The following is a 19,250-nucleotide window of genomic DNA, read 5'->3' as shown; positions in this document are numbered from 1 at the left end:
GAACACAGCCAGCTCCCATAGGTTCACAAGCCCACTACTCCTACCTCCAAGGACTGCTAGCAGCTCTTTTAAAGGCCTGGTAAAAAAAAAAAAAAAAGCTAACAAAGCATGCCAAAACATGGCAGATGGGAGACATTTTCCACTCACAAACTGACTGACAAAATCTCACATAACAAGAACTGATTGGTGGTGTAAGGACTGATATAAGTGTGATGTACCCTCTACACTCAGGGAGCAAAAAGAGTGCACTTCAATGTCAATGTCTTCAATGATGGGTACTTAGGTAAAAATATCAGTTCCACAGGAGTACTCAGTGATAAAAAAAAATGCAGCACAAATCCCAGCAAATAGGCAGAATCGTGTTAGCATCTCATATAACGCACCAGCCTTAAATAAACTATGACTAATTTGTCACTCGGTGTCATATTTGTGGGTTGAGCAACCTTTTTCTTCCCGAGCGCCGCCGCCAAAACTTCTTCGATTACTTTATCAGTAATCCGTTTAAAGCAGAGTGCTCCAAGTGCCGTAAATCAGTCCCGCTCCTCTAATCTTCAATTCATCACACATTTCCTAATCACACTCCAAAAATAACAAACCTGGTATTACTTACTCTCTTCTTTCTGTACAACGAGAGCTGAGCCAAATACAAGCTATCAAAGGTTTATGGTGTGCGTATGAATCACTAAAGACTAACAAACTACCCTGTTCACCTTGTTATATTGTAAAATAAAATAAAAAAATAGGATTTTATCCTTAATTAAAGCTTCGAATAACTTGAAATGTACTTGCAATAATGTAATAGTGCTTTCTTGGCAAGGTTAAGCTTGTAAAAACAGTTCTTAAATCTTCAAAGGGACAAACCTGGATAAATAAAGGTTAAACCAATAAAACAGACTGGGCATTCTCCATTAAACCTTGTCTTTCCTCCCAGCCGGCTGGCTTCCAGAGGCAATGACAGCAGAACTGTTGCTACAGATGAGGTAAGATGCTATTTGCCACAACAGGGCCCTCTTCTCTCGCAGCGCCACCAAGAGAGCAGCCGAGCGAGGCTGGAGGTGCCAATGAATTAGTTCACTGTTTTCACTCATTATACCAAACTGACTGCCTCACTTTTTCTCTGTCTTTATTTACACCCTTTTCTTCATCTCCGACTTCTCTGGCACCACACACACACAGCCAACAAAGACCCCGCTCATAATGAGGGCATAGCGGTGTCTGAGTGTGTGTTATTCTTTGTGTGGTTTGTGTGTGTGTGTGGAGGGAGGAGGATTATGGCAGTTCCAAAGCTGTGAATAGGGGCCAGGCTGGGCCTTGGCCCTGGCTGAATTAATTACTCTAATTAGCTTCTTAATTGCATATATTAAACCAGTGGTTAGCAGGGCTGGAGCCATGGTTAGGGCCTGGATCTAAAGCTGGAGCTGGGGGTGGGTAGAGGCGGACAAAAGGGTATTACACACAAACACACACACACAAAAGTGGCAAACCAGCTCCACCTTCCCCCACCCACTTGACGTAGTTTGAAGTGGAGAAACGAGACCAAGCGACCAAACGCTTCCCTCCAAGATGAGGGTATTCAATTATCCACCCCCCTCATCAATATATAATCAGCACATACAGCAGCAGCAGATGTGTGGTACTAATATGGACGATAAGCCCCCCTAGAGGGAACAGAGAGGATTAATATTAGAACTACAGGGACTGCTTGAAGCAGTCTTCATCTGAAACTCTTTACTGTATCACTTACTCGGTGCTCCGCTCCCTGTGACATTCAAGATGCCAAACCCTGTCACTGATTTGCGACCATCGAGCCTTGCCCCATCTGGCCCCGCAGCACGTCACACAGATTTACATAGACCATGACAACATCAGAACCATTAGTTCCACTGCTCGTTCCACTTCCCAGCTTTTTTGGCTCATACGTTTTGTGCATTCTAAACAATTATCAAAACCCTTGGCTCTCCAGAGCGGACAACATGCATCAAATTAAGCTTTTTTTGGCTTGAGTTGACCCTAGAGTAAAAATAAGCCAGGCTGAGCCAGGCTGAGAGAGAGGGAGAAAGAGAGAGAGAGATCCTCCAGCCAATAAAGGTGGAGGGTGTGTGTGTGTGGGGAGGGGAAGGATTTGGGCACTGACGGCGAGAGGCGGGGGTAAAAATTGCCGAAAAATGCCTTGTTGTATTTGTGAAATGCACCCAAGTATCTCACAACAATGACGATTAGTCAAGAACAAGTAAACAGCCAGTCCGCTAATGAATCTCTCTTCAATAAACAAGTGAAGTACGAGTGCATGCACGCACACAATGTGCACGAGCGCAGAGTGATAATGATGTTCTTTGTGGAGTTTTTTGGGGTAATTAGGGCTGCTTAAATGGTGGTTAAAAAGGATTTGCAGCTGATTGTTTGTCCTTGTGTCTTTGAGCCGTGGGCCTTCTTGCTCCACTGAGTGTCAACACTGTCTTCTTCTACTGTCTCCTCCTAGTACACAGCAATCCTCTTTCATCAGCCCGTCCACAGCCAAACCTTCGTCTGCTTCCCTCTATTCCTCCCTCTCTTCTTCTGCATGCTCAAATTATTCTAGCTCGTCTGTTTCCCTGTAATTTACTCCTTCTCTCACTTTTCCTCCTCCTGCTCCTCCTCTTCCTCTCCATCTTCTTCTACTGAACAGCTGCCGGGTCCAATCCGACTCCCAAGAACACCATAATCTCCCTCACACATGGCAAAGATCATGCCTGTTACTTATAAACAAACTACTCCCATAAAGAGCACCAGCAGTGTGCATGTGATTTCTTGAAGGAATCGTTCAATATTATGGAAAATACACTCGTTTGTTTTCTTTCTGAAAGTTATATGAGAAGATTGATCAGTTTCATGTCTGTGCATTAAATACGGCAGTGGAGTCAGGATGGGGTTAGCCTAGCTTAGCATAAAGACTGGAAGCCTGGCTTTGTCCAAAGTTCAAACATTACATTGCATACCATTGTCTCTAACCTCTACCACCATGTCCACGTCCAAGACCAAAACCAATACTTGTGCTCACTAACTGCTTCTGGCAACCTAAATGCTAGGCGGATGGATAAACTGTTGTTAGTCAAAAAATAACTCCAACATGTAACTCCCCCTTGAATCACAAATTGCCATTTTTAGATTTTTATTCATGTACGGGTTAAGCAAACTAGATATGTTGTGTAAATAAGATAACTTTAGAGTTGTTGGTAGGTGTATTTTTTCTGTTTGGGCAGAGGCAGGCTAGCTGTTTGCCCCTGCTTCCCGTCTTTATGCTAAATTAGGCTAAACACAGCCTAACCCCAGCTATCTTCTCATCTCACTTTTGGAAAGAAAGCAAGTGTACAGATACACTGTGTTAGTGTCCGGTCTTTATGCTAAGCTAGGCTAACCATGCCCTTACTCCAGCCATTTTTCACTCCACTCTCAGAAAGAGAGAAAATAAGCATATTTCCTAAAATGTTGAATCATTTCATTCCATTAAATGAAAAGGGGAGGACAGATGGTATATTTTTATTTTGAACACAAAGTTTGTCGTGTGTGTAAGCAAACACACACATCATGTCTGTGTGTCTGTGTGAATGTGTTCATTATGCTGATCAGGGGTCATGTTTGCGTGAACCTGGACACTAAATCAAAGCTGTATTAGTAGGCTAATGCATACTCCTGATGGCAGAGGTCAGCCGAGAGGTGCGCTTGTTTTAAACTCCCCTATGTCTGATTGCCGGGAAACACATCCTTCTGCAAAAGGTTCCTCGGCAGAAGGTAGCAGCACAATGATGCCTTTGTCTGTCAAGCTACGATGGGCAATGAGAAAAGTTTGTGTATGTCTGTGTGTGTGTGTGTGTGTGTGTGTGTGTGTGTGTGTGTGTGTGAGACAGACAGACAGAGTAGGAAGGTTAAATGAATCATACAATGTTAACCAGGCCCAATCCAATTAGGGAGGGATTCTTCTTGTCTGACCTTTAACAGGAGAGACGTATTCACACTCACTCACGCAATCAACCCCCACCCCACCAACACAACTACACACACACACATACACACAAACTCTCACAAACTACACAGTCAGCCTTCCACACAAACAGACAGACACACAAACCTGACACTCACGCAAGCACACACCAACACCCACGAATGCACCCTCTGCCCCCCCTCCCACACACACACATAAGCACTCAAGCAACATCACACACATACCAAAACACACACACACACACAGCCAATCTCACAGACAGTAGCGCGGCTCTGATTGCTGACCTAAATCGGCCAGGCGATCTGTCACTTTCTCTTACTCACACCCAGCACACATCTTTTTTTTCATCTTTTTCCTCCCCTTTCTCTTCTTTTTTTCTTGCCTAAATATCCCTCTCTCTCTCCCAGTGTCACTTTACATCAGCTCATTCCCGTCCCTCTCCTCTCTCCTATTATCTTTACCAGAAATGCCTTGGCCTCATTTGTATCCCACAATATAGGTGTCAACGTACAGTATGTTGCATGTTTACAGTGGTTTTGCAGTGATCTGTATATTAAGTATGTGTACATATTCTCATGCATATAATGAAGATGCATACAGTGAATCCCGGGGGAATCTCAGGCTTAATCATTTAGAACACTTGAGTTGACTACCAGCCTTTTAAATAGAGTCATTTTTTCTTCTATCCACTTTCTCTTATCCATTGAGAGATGCAGATAAACTTTATCTCTAGAGGGGATATTAGTTGGATCCGTTGCACCAAACCCCTGCTGGCCTATTCTATTCCAATTTCCACTTTTGCACTTTATTTGAGGCTATTTTCACACATGAGAGTTTAACTGAGGCTGTTCGCCCCAAGAATTCGATGCGTTTAGTGGAGTGTGAAAAATGTGTTGCGGGCTAGAAAAGCAGTCTCAGGTCCACCTCAAAATAGTTGTCAGGGGCTGGCTTGGAGCGAACTCTAGGCATGTCCCCTAAGGGCCACAACAGATGTGGAAGCCTTAACACACTTGAAGTTGAAAAGTGTGTAACACAATTTTACTTGTGTGTCACTACATACAGTGAGATTCATGGTGGTCGGGACAGGGAGGACCTGGTCTGTATTTGTAATTTGTAATGAAGAAAATTAACAGGTTAAAAACACACCATAAAGTCATAGGAGATAAGGGCATTGGATCAACAACTCTACTGAGAAGGATCCAGAAATCCTGCACATTGTCACTTTACTCACTTTATTTAGTTACAATGTTTCAGTTCCTAAACCTTCATCAGGTTAGAGTTATCTCTGACTTATGATGGCTCTAATGAAGATTACTGAGCAAAATGTCATAACTAAATAAAGATACAAATGATTACACCCTTAACAAGCAGCCACTCTAATATGGGCTGTGAGGTTTGTTACCCTTACCGCTGTTAAATCTGTAAATCTGTTTTAGTATCACCTGGGCTGATTTTGATAGTAAACTCCAAAGAGATACCTTTCAGAAGTGAGCAGAATCGTGAATGTAATCAAAAGAGTTCAAGAGCAGTGACTATTTTATTTTGAGTATGTCATATTCAAGCTGGTATACAAAATAGATGCCGCTTGTTAAGGGGTTTTAAAGCATTAAACACCTGTTACAATAATGAGAGCGCAGTGTCTAATACTCTCCATGTTTACATGAGACGTACAACTTTCCCAACAGGCATTCAAATTTATATCTTTATCACAGAAGTAAAGATGGAATATATAGTGGTACACAAGCATTTTAATTTCAGTGGGATTATTCTGTATAAAACAACCCCTACCCTAGCCCTAAGCCCCTCACTGTGGTCAATCTCCTTCACTCTCTCTTCTCCTTCCTGCAGCTCTTCCTCTTATCTCCCCTGTGTCTGTGGTTGCTTTAGAGCCTGGCAGGAGGCTCAAATCAGAGGGCTTAAACTTGATCAAATATTCAGCAGATATAGATTTCTCAGAGTCCCTGGATTCCCCACCTCTTCCACCTAGCTGCGTTCCATCCCTCCCTCCCTCCACCCGTCCTTTCCTTGAATCCCTCACTTTTGCTCCCCTCACTGCAGTCACAAGCAAAGTTGCGTGCTGCACACAAACACATACACACTCACGCAGACAGCCACGCACGTATGCACATGGGGAATCATAAACTAACGCAGAGTGGCGGAGAGGTGCAGCTCATTTAGGCTGCAGTGCAGTGTTTCTCTCCACTTCCTCTCCTCCATTGTCTCTTCTCTTTCCTCTATTTCACTCTTGGTTTTGCTGTTGTTCCCCATCTTTCTCTCTCTTCATCTGTCTCTCACTCTTTTTTTCCCTCTCTCCCCTCTGTATGTCATTCCTCCCTCCCTCCCTCCCTCTCCCCCATCTGGATTCTGTGTCATTTATTTCAGCTTAACCCTGATAAATAAACCAGCGAGTACCTCTGCATTATTGAACACTTCGACATTGCTGTCTGCACACACTGCGCCGGCCCCGTAATGTCCAACAATTAGACCACACACACACACGTAGCCCCACCCTGTCCCAAGTTGCGCATAGAGACACCAACCTAAACTTGCTGTTAAAGACTGAAAGGGTTACACACAAATTCATATAAATACACGCACACAAAAAATGAGACAGAGGAAAGGAGACAGATGGATGGACAAGAAAGATAAACAGAAAGACAGAAAAGACGAAAACAATACCGAGTCAAAGAGAGAGAAAATAAAGTTTGCAGAAAAGAGACTAAGACAGCATGGTATGCAAATGACTACCATACAAACACACACGCACCAATACACCATTAACTGTCCCCAAAAATTCATAAACTTACCCAAAGACACACACACACACACACAAATTTATTTTTCTAGGTGTGCAGGCTCCAGTCAGCTCTTCTGTTATTCATATTAGCAGGGGGGGTGGTGGTGGTGGTGGTGGGGGGTTGTTTATCGCTGCCATTGTGTGACGGCAAGCACCAAGCTCACCGCAAAGCCCCGGGGGCCCTGCTCCCTAAACACACCGCTGGGAGTCATTCATGTACACACACAAACACAGAAAAGTACCTTCATGTCCATCCCACATATCCATACATGCACATGCTAGCTGCATAGTTAAACGCAAAACAGACAACACATTTTGATGCCTGTATCCGTGCACACACACTCGCACACATACACACTGCCAACAACAGCACCGCAGTCCCACGGCGACTGACCCATTCACCACAACAGATCTGACCAATCTTTGTGTGTGTGTTTTTGGGTATGTGTGTGTGAGCTATATTCAGACTACTTTCTGTGTGTTTACAACCACAAGCCTGCTTGTATGCCAATGTGTGTGTGAGTGCATATATTTATGAGAAAGCCCCTGTGTATGGCGATGTGAGCATGCATATGTTAGTGTGAGCACCAAGGAGAATTAATGACATGTGTGTGAGAGAGAGAGAGAGAGAGAGAGAGAGAGAGAGAGAGAGAGAGAGAGAGAGAGAGAGAGAGAGAGAGAGAGTGAGTGAAGGAGATAACTCACATATGAGGTCATATGTATGTTGACTGTGAGCCTGAAATCATTCACTGCTGGTGAGTTCAAGCATGTATGTGCGTGTGTGCGTGCATGTGTGTGCTTTCATACATGTATGTGTGTCCCATTCCCCTGACAGCAGCAGCAGTGATTGAAAGTGACCGCGTTGTTTCAGTGTCACCCTGTAGATGAGATGCCGTGTCTGTGTCAACTGACACTCACATCCCATTCACATCAGCCACACACACAATGACAGACCTGTCTCTGTCTGTTGTCATCTTCTTCTATCTATCTTTCTTACTTTGTTCTTTCTCTTTCCTCCCCTTTTCTTTCCTTTCATCCCTGTACATGCATCTTTTAACTCTTACTTACTCTTTCCCCACACCACACCCCCCTCCTCCTTGTGACTCAGCCTCTCTGTATCTTACCAGCCTTCACTTCCATCACTCAGTCTCCATAGAAAAAAGCATTGGTTTGACTGCTAGCCAGGCCTATTAATTGTAATGTTATGTTTTAGCCAATTTTAGTACAAGATGGGTGGTGTTTGCCACTTTGGACCATAAACTGAACATGATTAATATTAGAAAATTATAGAAAAGTATGTTCAACTGCAATTTAATAACACTTATATGCCATTTTGTTTTGAAAATTACCCACTTAACATATTTTCTGACTTTTTCTTCCCTCATTTTTCTTGCCTCACCCTGGTCTGCAAATTCATTTTAATATGACATCATGTTGTATTGTAAAGAAATATGTAGAAATAACAGACTACCCCTTGTGACTGAAAATTAATCTCTGAAAAGCTGCATGTTTAAAGATATGTTCACTGTTCAGATAAAAACAGTTCATAGTGAGGTCTGTGGATTATCCAGAGTAGCGAGGACATTGCTTCTGGAGATGTTGCTGTTTTTTTTTTATATCAGCAAAAATAAATATCTAAAAACCTGAGCAAATTGAACTAAAACTATCTGCATGGCTTGATACCACAAGGAGTAAGTGAGAAAAAAAATGTTTTTGTAATTTAGGTGAATTGACCCTTTAAAATGAGCTGATCCTGTACCAGTTTTAACAACAACTCTTCTATTCTCCTCATGTTCGCGCTGTCCTTTAAGTTGCAAACCAGATCAGCTGCATTGAGATGGTTTTCCTCCTGCAGTTCTCATTAAGAAGACACATCATCAGGACCATTGTGAATGTGTGTGAGCGTGTGTGTGTGTGTGTGTGTGTGTGCATGCATGCAAGGAGTGTGTGTTACACAAGACCCTGGCGCCTGCTTTCAAAGGATTCATTAAAAGCAGTGAAAGGCTTGATCTGCAGTTTGGGTTGACGTACTGAGCATGTACTGTGTGTGTGTGTGTGTGTGTGTGTGTGTGTGTGTGTGTGTGTGTGTGGATTTGAATGGTGAAAGAAAAGGAGGAGAGAGGAGAAACTAAAGGTTGGAGAGAGTGAGGGAGAGACACAGACAAAACAGACAGAGACAGGGAGAGAGAGAGTGTGACTGAGAAATGGGTTTACATAAACCCTGACCTCATGTTATGGATAAAAACATCAATCAATGAGTATAACTAATCAGTTTCCTCACTCTTTCTCTCCTCTCCACAGGATGCGGAAGTAAAGAATTACATTTAATGGGATTCATGTAATCTGATTACAAAACAGTGGCATCTGCACTGCATTAGTGACTGCAAAAACAAAGGAAACTGGATTTTTTTCAGATTGCTTGCTAGATTTTCTCAAAACACAAACACTATTTTCTCTAGAAATTATCAATGATAACACCTGTCGATGATGTCAACACAAATTATGATGTGGAAATGAAATCCTAAAGCATTTTTAGTATCATTCACTATGCATCAGTGTGGCAAACTGCAAAGGAAACTGATACCCAGTGGACTTTAAGCAAGTTACTGGTAATCTGTAATGGGTTTTTCCTCCTGCTGTTCCACCATCCAACCGCTCCACATCACCGCACATACACTTTCCATGTGTGCCCGCCTGGTCTGTAGCGTGCAAATTAAATCACGCTATGCTATAGGTTAATTAAAACAAGATTTCCCTGAGGCGCATACATTGGTGCCCTTACACACATGCACAAACATACATTCACTGTAACTAAATTCAGGGACAAACCAGTCCACAGTGAGTTCAGTATGCATACAAGCTACAGCAGATACATGAGCTAAATGAGCAGTATGGGATTAATGGTTATTGATTATCTCACAGCCTCATTAAGTACACAGAAGTTCTGGCGAGAGACTAAATATAATTCTTCATTAAGAGTACATGATCAAAGACACACTGCACACCATACACAAGCTATCTGATGACGTTATCAATAAGTTATCAGTACCAAATGCTCTCTACGATCAGCTACTCCCCTGTCGCTTCACCTCTCCAACTCTCTGTCACTCTTCAAATGTGTGAGTACACGTGTGTGTGTGTATTTGTGTGTGACCTTGTGTTGCAGCCGTCATTGATTGGGCTGGAGCTGTCAATCGATCAGTCTGGTCTGTGTGTGGAGATAAAGGTGTTTCTATCTCTGGACCCTCCAGTTGCCAGGTGGGAGTACAGAAGAGAGGTGGGCAAAGCAGAGACTGCATTTGGCCCTTTGCTTACATCTTTTTAGCCCTGTGAAGGGCTTTATGTTTTTAGTTTGCTGCAACGTAATGAAGTTAAAGTTTAAGACAGATGTTAAAAAAAACGTGTTTATTGATGGAAGTTCTCCAGTGTGCACTGGCTTTGCAGTCGCCTGGGTGTATTTGACACATAATCAGTATCTGTGCAATCATGCCAGATGAGAAATTTGAACCCTGGTCACTTGGCCAAAGATGGAGACAAACTAGGACAGTCCCTTAAAATAACAGATCTTGTGGTGATAACCACAAGTGCATAACCGGTATGTTGCTGATTACCTGTTGGCTTGACACATAACATATTTCGAGAGAGGCCCCCAATTTAACACAATCTCTGGATGATCTCTGGAGCTTCAAACATGCTGTGTTATACTATATTTCTAAATTATGGCTGCCATGTTTAGCAGATTTCTGTTCTTCTAGGCAAACATTCATGTGTATATACAAAAACACAATATTTTAACATGTGTACTTGCACATAAATGGATTTTACATCACAAGATTTTACTGTAGCGATCAGTGTGTCGGTTTTATGTATCTTGTAAGTGTCTGTTTCTTGCAGCCATATTTGATGTGGCTGTTCAAGTTCTGCTGTTCAACATCTGTCAGTCATTGAATCAGGTATCAGCAGGTATCAGACTGCATTAATTCCTATTCCTCCCTATTTATCAGGCCAAAATTCCTGTATTACTGTGTCCCCGGGCGCACATACGGCGCACCGATACACACACATACACGCATGGTGGTTTACTGCACCGCTGCATGCTATCTCACCTCCTCATATCTAATCTGAGAGAAATACTTGTATGTTGATAATGATACAGGGTGCAGGAGAAATATGCCCAGTGCACAAACACGCCAGTTATGAGGACTGATAGCGAAAACCGAGCGTACCTGAAACCAGCGAACAAATACAGAACACAAAGAGACATGAGGGACTTCACAGACTTCGAGAGATATTATATTATATTCTCTTTGTTTCTCTCTGTCTCTCTATCTCTGTCTGTCTCTGCATCTCTGTCCCAGCTTCCTCCTTCTCCTCCTGGCTCTATTCATTCCATCATTTTTAGGTTTTTTTTTTCTACCTGCAGATGAAAAGAAATGAAAAGAGCATTTGGACACCTGAGTGAATAGAGCTTGCAGGTGCGTGGGAGGAGAGCTATGGGAATCAAACAGGGTCTCTCTCTCTCTCTCTCTTTGTCTATGCTGCTCACTCTCTCACTCCTGAGGTGTTTTTACAGTGCTTGTGTTTGTATTGGAAACTTGTGTGTGTGCTTTGTGTGTGTTGTGTGCATTGCTCCAATTGTGAGCGTTGAATGCTCTTGGCTCTTGGTCTGTATTTAAAAAACAACCCACAGGTTTCAGTTGACACGACCTTTACTTGCAGATTGTTCCGTCTGATACAAACGCTTGGCCTGGCTCACCTTGATGACCTCATCAGGTCTTCACCCAGCCTCCAACTCCAAACAAACCTTCTGAATAAACCAAAACAAACTGTGCTTTGCCATTTGCGGTCACTGCAAGGCTGGCAGTAACAATAAACAGGCCCAAGACCAGCACAGCAGCCGAGCAGGACAAAGACATAGCAATGACAGACATACATACACACTCTCTTAGAAACAACACTGAAGCACAAATGTAACCATACGTCACTAAACATAAAATCCCACACAAACGGCAAAGATGGACAAATCCGGGGACATACTGCAAAAAATGAAAAGAATAGAAAGAAATGTTTGCTTAAAAAAAGAGACACCTGAAGTGTGTTTAATCCCACAAAGGTGAAACAACTGAAATAATTCAAGATGGACAAAAATATCCTGCATATATATCCATGCAATGACTACAGGCTCATCTGGTCATTTTTTGCAGTGTACGCCCTGTACTGTATCCACCCGCGGACCGGATCACACACAATTCTCAAACCTAATTACTCTAAACACACCCGCCCAATCATCACCATCATCACTGAAATAAACAAACACACTCAGGCACAATCAGAAATCAGCCATGCAATCATAACAACCCCCTCATCACCCCCACACACTGCAATAAAGCTCAACACATGCCCATAAACACACACACACACACACACACACACTCTCCATCCCCTAATCTCCAGCGTTCGTTCTGCTTCCTCGACTCACCGATGATGTAGTAGTCGTGCATGCTCTTGAACTCGTGGCCCCAGAGGTTGGGCGAGAACTCCTGGAACTTGATGGTGAAGCGACGTTCGCGGGTGGGCTCGTCGCAGGTCAGCACAATGTTGGGGGGGCCGGTCACCTCGCAGCGGTCCGCCTGTTCCCGCGACGACACAAGGTAGAGCTTGTAGAACTCGTAGTCTGGCGTGGACCTGGCGGTGTCCAGCGGAGGGCAGATGAGGTCCAGCCGGTCCCCGATCTGAGGGTACAGAACGTAGCCCTTATCGTCCCTGAACCTGGAGGAGGAAAGAAAGGAGTCAGGGGAGCGAGAAAGGCAGAGAATCATTAATTCAAGTATTTTGCTTCCTGCAACAGCGATATAAACCAGTTCAGAGCCACCTGTCCTTGCTGTTGAATGAGCAACAGACGGGTCCTTTACCTCTCCTAATTCAACTACTTCTTTCTTATTTTCTGTCTGTGGTGGGGAGCAGGTGCCTTTATAGAGGAACTGCTGTGCAGCCCGCTGCACAAATACATTTTTACCACACAAGCTCACGCAACCCCCTGTTGACCCTGTGAGGTGGTGGAGAAAAAAGTAGGGAAACATAACCACCCGTTGATGATCCACATAGGGAAAATAACCACCAATCCAAAGCCAAAAATAATTCAGTTATTAGAAAAGCATTCATTTATGCTTTTTTCCTGTGAACTACCCCTGAGATATTTTTGAGTGATCAAAATCTCGTACATTTTGAAAGTAAACATATACTAAGTAGTAGTCAAATGAATGCAAAAACAAACTTCAGTCACTCACAAGTGTAAGGAGGAGGAGAAATATTGCCTTTAAACTAAAAGCCTGGAGTTGACATGAGGAGACATAGAATTCAAACCAAAAAATATTGCAAACATATGTGAAGTAATAAAGTGAACAAAAAGACTTGCAATGTATGCACACATGTAATGGCAGCGTGGAAAATGAAAGTGAAATACTGTAAACAACAACACTTTAGCAATTTTCTCACAGAACTTCTTTTTTCCCCCGCTCTTATATATTTGAAAGTGAGAACTGAGGCATGTCCATAGAGGAAGAAACAGTCAGACAACTATCGCCGCAGATCAGCAGAACGAAGCTGCCAATGCCAAATCTCAGGTACATACAGCTTTGCTGATTAGCTGTTTAGATGTCAGTCTGTCATCCACTTCTGATATGAATGATGTGTTTATAGCCTAACTGACAATTTGACACCTGTCAGCTATGGGAAACCTGCAGCCTGAAGTGATTCTACTGCAACAGTTCAATAAAAATATGCTTGAATATGGTTTATCATCATCATTTTAATTTTACCATGACTTTCAGTTAACAGCTTTGATGTCACATGGTCCTAATGTTAAGGCTTTCCTGGGGTAAACACTACATACTATACTTCACATGAAAATTTAAATTAATTCTGCATATCAGCAAACACCCAAATTGGTCAAAACCCAGTTAGAATCCGATTTGAAAAGTGTTTTTTGCTGTATAAAAGGCTGGTGGGCATTTTCAGAGGTCTTTCCAGAGCAGAGAACATGAAACACAGCAGTCAGAGGGGCATAAACTCAACAAATGACTTAGACTCTGTCATTCCTCCCACAGCACTGGGCCATCTCCTGCTGATAAGGCCAAATACTAGTTATCAACTTAGCTCCTGAGGCCTATGATGACTTTAACGCTCCATGCTAGCATGCTTGGCTAACAGTGGGAAAACACAAAGTAGTCTATGCACACCCATAGTGACTTCATCTCAGGTTAAAATAAATGTCACTACTGACAGAAAGAAGGAAAGTGTTTATAGTAGCAAAAGATAAAAAGGAGGAGGGGATTTGCTGGATTTTCTCTACTGTTAGCATTCTCACAGAATGTTAAGTGACACTTTGATGTGGAAGTGGGAGGAAGCAAATGCCTGTAATGTTAAGAAGCCCATTTTCTGTTACCTCTGACTCAGATGCTGTTTCTGTTTCCAACAAATTCACATGAACACTTGGGAGTCACAGCACTCAAACCTGCTTAATTATTCTTTCTGTTCTGCTGTCAGACAACTGTTTGACCATTAAAAAATAAACAATCCAGGATCACAAAGCATGAACAGACCGAGAATTATGTTGAATAACTATACTGTTAAAAAGACAAAATCCTACTAATGTCACATTAGCAACAAATTACACTTTCATTTGTCCAATAAAAAATGACTATTTTCCTTCAGGCCTCGCCTTGGAAGCTGACAAAAAGTCATGCCATTGAATTATTTACAATATTAGGTAGTAACGAAAGGGGCCAAGTTGATTTTTATTGTAATAACTTAATCTGGTAAAACATTAACTTTCTTTTTATGCATGCTGCTCATTAGTTATACTTGTGCAAATTAAAAGGTTACTCCAGAAACGTAATATTGCACTATTTCATAAAGTTGCAAGACACAGATACAACAGAGGCTGAGATATATTGACATTTAGGTCCTAGTGTGGGTCAAGCCCCAAAAACATTGGATCCTACATTTCCCATTATGCAACTTTATAGCATTTTTGTTAGACCGTAACTGCCTGCTAAATGCCCGCTCCTGTTAAACTCCACACCCCTAGTTTTAACACAGGCTTTCTATTACAATACTGACGTCTACAAGCCCAAGCCCAAATAACCCTGATGATGTCATTGTGATGTCATAGCCTACTAGACGACCAACCAACAGGATTATCATCCATAGAGCCACACGGTTAGCTTGGCTAAAATCAGACATTTCAGATGAGATAAAACAGGCTTACAGTTAGTTTTGGTAGGTGATATTAGCCAGTTTGAATTTTTGTTTTGCTGGACAACACTGCACTTGTTTTCTAAACGCTACATTATTTGATAATGGACAATATTATGGTTATACAGGACAAATTATTAGAGCTTCAATAGGAAGAGAAAGAGGCATTTTGTGAGTCTCTTTTGTTGTACCTGCATGTGTCTAACCACATTCTCCCCTTGCATGCAGGCTACATCTACCTCTTAGCACTGCAAGCTAACAGCCTTACACCTGCTGTAAACTGAGATGTAAGCTTTATCTGTTGGTGTATTTGGCTGGCGGCGTACACCGGAGGGGAACTTGAGAAAGCAGACTGAACGGCGGAGGAACTTTAGCTGAGGCGGGCCCAGAGGCCTGCTGGGAAGTCACTGTTCCACTTCTCATTACCCAGGTCACTCGGGGTTATCAGGCAATACTTAGACTGGAGAGGTAGGCACTCAGCTTCACTCAACACATACACACACACACACACACACACACACACACACACATATATTTCGCCTTACTGTCGGACTCAGACAGCCAAGCGCATGCACCCACACCATTTATAGAGTATGAACTATAAACATGGTGGTGGTTCCTGAGGCTTCTGTAGCAAAGCCTAAACAGAAAAATCTATTCAGCACACACACACACACACACACACACAGACCCATACAAATATCCTCCTGCTAAACACAAAAGGTTTACCCAAACACATCCACCCACATCCAAACACAGGTTTAGTTTTCCCTAAACATGAACACTGAAACCCACTGACACACACACACACACACACACTCGCATTGACACACATGCACACACACTATTCTAAAAACAAGCACCTTTTGCTTCCTGCATGACACATTCTGTGAGTGGTATCTGATGGTACCCTGAGTCACAGTCGAGCTGCATTGCAGAATGGCAGAGCTAACACACACACACACACACAGAGGATGGTAAGAATGTTAAGGTAAAATGCCACCGGGCAGGTGCAGTGCTTGAAAAAGACAGAAAGAAAGAGGGAGAAATCAGTGAAGTGAGAGAGAGGGAGGGGAGTGGGAAAAAATATTGAACATGTCAAGCAAGGTATGTAGCAACAACAAAGAAATGTGGTGAACAAGCATAAAGGAAACAGAGAGACATAGGGGAAACAGAAGGAGAAGACTTTAACGTATAATATGGAAGAGGAGGAGGAAAGGACAAATGAGAAGAATGGAGAAAGAAAGAAGATAGGAAGGAAAGATAGAAACTGGCAGTGAATTCAAGCACATTCCTCCAACAGAACTCAATTTTCTGATAGGCTCCATGTTCAGGGTGTCAGATTTGTTGAGTTAACCCTGGTTAACCTAGTCTGTGTGAGTGAATGATAGTGTGTGTGTGTGTGTGTGTGCGCACTGTAAATAGGATGGGGTAGGAAGACCTTGTCGCAATCTAATCATGTGGTAGAGCAAGAAAAATAGTGTGTATTTATCTAAGAATTCATACTTTCCCTCTCCTCTGTGTGACGCCCTTAGTGTCAACAAACCTGGACTGCATTCAAACAGCAAGTATGGTGATATACAATCACTCACATTCATTTTTTTCTGTGACTGGATGTGTTAAATCCACCTTAAAAGTCCAGTCTAAAAGAGCACAGGACAGTTTGTGAGCCCTGTGAATCTCCAAGTCAAGGATGCTGCCATGCTGTGTGCACGTCCAGTGAAGAAGTGCAGAAGAGAGGAGGGAAAAGTTAAGTGAGGTGAACTTTTAAACAACTTTATAGAGTTCATCTGTGACCACATCTAAATAAATCATTCCATTCAGACACAGCCCTGAGCAACATTACGTTTTCCCTTTACTCTTTGGCCACATTTTTGCTCTGAGAGAGACACTCTCTCTGTCTCGGAGTGATTTTTTTTTCTCCTATCCTCTCTCACTCTCCCTCATCTCTTTTGCTATCCACTCTCTCCCTCTCTCTCCTTCTCTTTTTCTCAGCAGTTAACAATAGAGCCATTCATGTGGCCACACTTTGAAACATGGCGTGGGGGGTTGGAGTGGGCCAGAGGTGACACTGAGGGGGTAGAGGAGAAAGAGGAGGAGGAGGAAGAAGAAGAGATGGAGGGAGTGGGTGGAGGGGGAGAGCTTTCCTCTCTTTTCTTCTCTGCAGCTCTTTTATGAGGGCAGAAACATCATTTTTTCAACCCAAGCGTCGCCCCGCTGCGACCTCTGAGCTGAGCTGAGAAGACTCAAGTGTCAGTCTCCCTGACCTCCCCCGCCGACCTCTAACACCTCCTGCTCCTCACCCACCACTCCTCCCCAACCCACTCTTCCACTCCACTCTTTCAATGCAGTTGTCAACACATAAACTTTAATACATTTTAGACCACAAAGAGATGGTTTGCCATCAATATCAAATTTTCAATAAAATTCAAAAACTCAAATTTGAGATCATGTAGTTATGCACGAGATTTAAAAACCAGCAATGGCATCCCAGACACTTTGTGTGCTTTTTCCGTGAGATTTGTGTGTGTGTGTTTCTGTCTTTTCCCTTGTCTATCTGCATGTTGTCTGCCGTTGTACCTGCTTTGGGCGGCGTATCGGACAGCTTGAACATTTCCCAGATTCCACAGCGGCAACCCGAGCCATGTCCGGACCAAAGCCGGGCACACAGGTGCAGTCGGCGGGGGGGGGGGACAAGGGAGTGTGTGTGTGTGCGAGTGTATGTCTGTGCGAACGCGAGAATATGAAGGGGAGGAGGGGTGAGGGAGGGCAGGCAAGAGTGAGCGCTGACTCCGTGAGAGAAAAATCCAAAAACAAAGATGCTGAGATGGCAAGAAAGAGGCGAGAGACAAAAGAGAGAGGTGGGATTCAAAGTGATAAAACACATAAGGACAAAGAGAGAGCAAGAAGTTGGACAGATTGCAACAGAACATAATGTGGAAAAATAAACGCTAGTGCAAAAAACAGACAGAAGGAGGACAAAGAAAAGGGAGAGGGAAGGACACTTTAGCTGGCAGACAGCATAAAATAAACTAAAATGAAATCAGCGTGGCGGATTTACTCGAAACTCCACATCAACTTTGACCTCCTCCATCCTCTGTGGGGGTTTTGTCCTTGAACTAACCACAACCTGGTGCGAGCGGGAAGCCAAGGAGAGACCTATCTATTAGGGAATAATAAACGATGGCGTATTCGATTCTGTGGCGGGGGAGATTTACGGCGGGCCCTGCGCATAAAGCTGTCTGCACTAATCTCATGGTATACACAGCGTAATCACACACACAGGGGCTCTGAGTGCTCCCCCCCTCTTTTAATGTACACACGCTGTCAGACGCACACCAGGGGAGCACGCACGCTAAAGAGTAGCAAACCGGTGCGCTATGGGAGGAATACACACTCTATGAGACAAGCATGCACGCACACACACCCGCTGAGCTGCAACACCTGCAGGCCATCTAGTAGCTGTCTAAAGTAAATCCGCTGGGTCTCATTTGCTGCTGAGGTGCTTTCCAAAGAACGCCACAATGAGCAAACACACACGCAAACACACACACACCGGAAAACGTCCATTTTGTTCATGTCATTTAAGCCCACATGGAATCTTTAAAGCACATATTTGAAGTGAAAATTTCAGTCAATTCTGCACCATAATTAACTTTACTCCAATGCACTTTCATTTGCCTTAATGAATTTCCTTTTAAACAAGTGTCTTTAAGTCTTGAAAGAATAAAAAAAATGACTCCTCTAGTATGAAGAAAATGATTTGGAAAGATTTAGAAATGTAAAATTATCTCACTCTACTGACTGTTTCACCTTCTTTAAGAAAAATATTGTTTCAAGCCTCAGCGCTGGATTAAATCACTTGCTATGATGGAGATTTTTTGCAGAGCACCCACACAGAGAAGGGACTGCAGCGGCTATCATTTTCCACTTTTCTGCTATAGCAATCAGTACCTACTGTGCAGCCCAACTATACATAATGTAAAACATATGGTCAGGAGTATATAAAACATGAATTCACCTAATGCACAATCTGTCTTTGACACAGTATTTGTAGGAACAGCAGCTCCATCAAATTGATCTGTTCTGTTCGGCACGTCTCACCTACATCTTCTATCTGCAGCGCCGTCTGATAGGTTTACAATAAAAGATTCAAGAGCTTTTAAATTTTACTCATGTTGTGTTCTTTTATCTTGACCTCATCTTTGATCAGTTCTG

At 43.0% G+C, this 19,250-nt stretch overlaps 1 protein-coding gene across 1 annotated transcript in view; it reads right to left on the bottom strand.

Annotated features, from left to right (window-relative positions):
• The window catches only part of efnb3b (ephrin-B3b), a 79,040-nt gene that overhangs the window by 27,871 nt on the left and 31,919 nt on the right, over nucleotides 1–19,250 (bottom strand). The window contains exon 2 of the mRNA XM_044184877.1: nucleotides 12,256–12,545. Within this exon, the coding sequence (XP_044040812.1) occupies nucleotides 12,256–12,545 (290 nt within the window). The remainder of the gene's footprint in view (nucleotides 1–12,255; nucleotides 12,546–19,250) is intronic.

Source organism: Siniperca chuatsi, linkage group LG22, assembly GCF_020085105.1.
Source record: "Siniperca chuatsi isolate FFG_IHB_CAS linkage group LG22, ASM2008510v1, whole genome shotgun sequence".
NCBI lineage: Eukaryota > Metazoa > Chordata > Actinopteri > Centrarchiformes > Sinipercidae > Siniperca > Siniperca chuatsi.
Note: the sequence above shows the minus strand (reverse complement) of the source record. Positions and strands in the feature narration are given on the sequence as shown.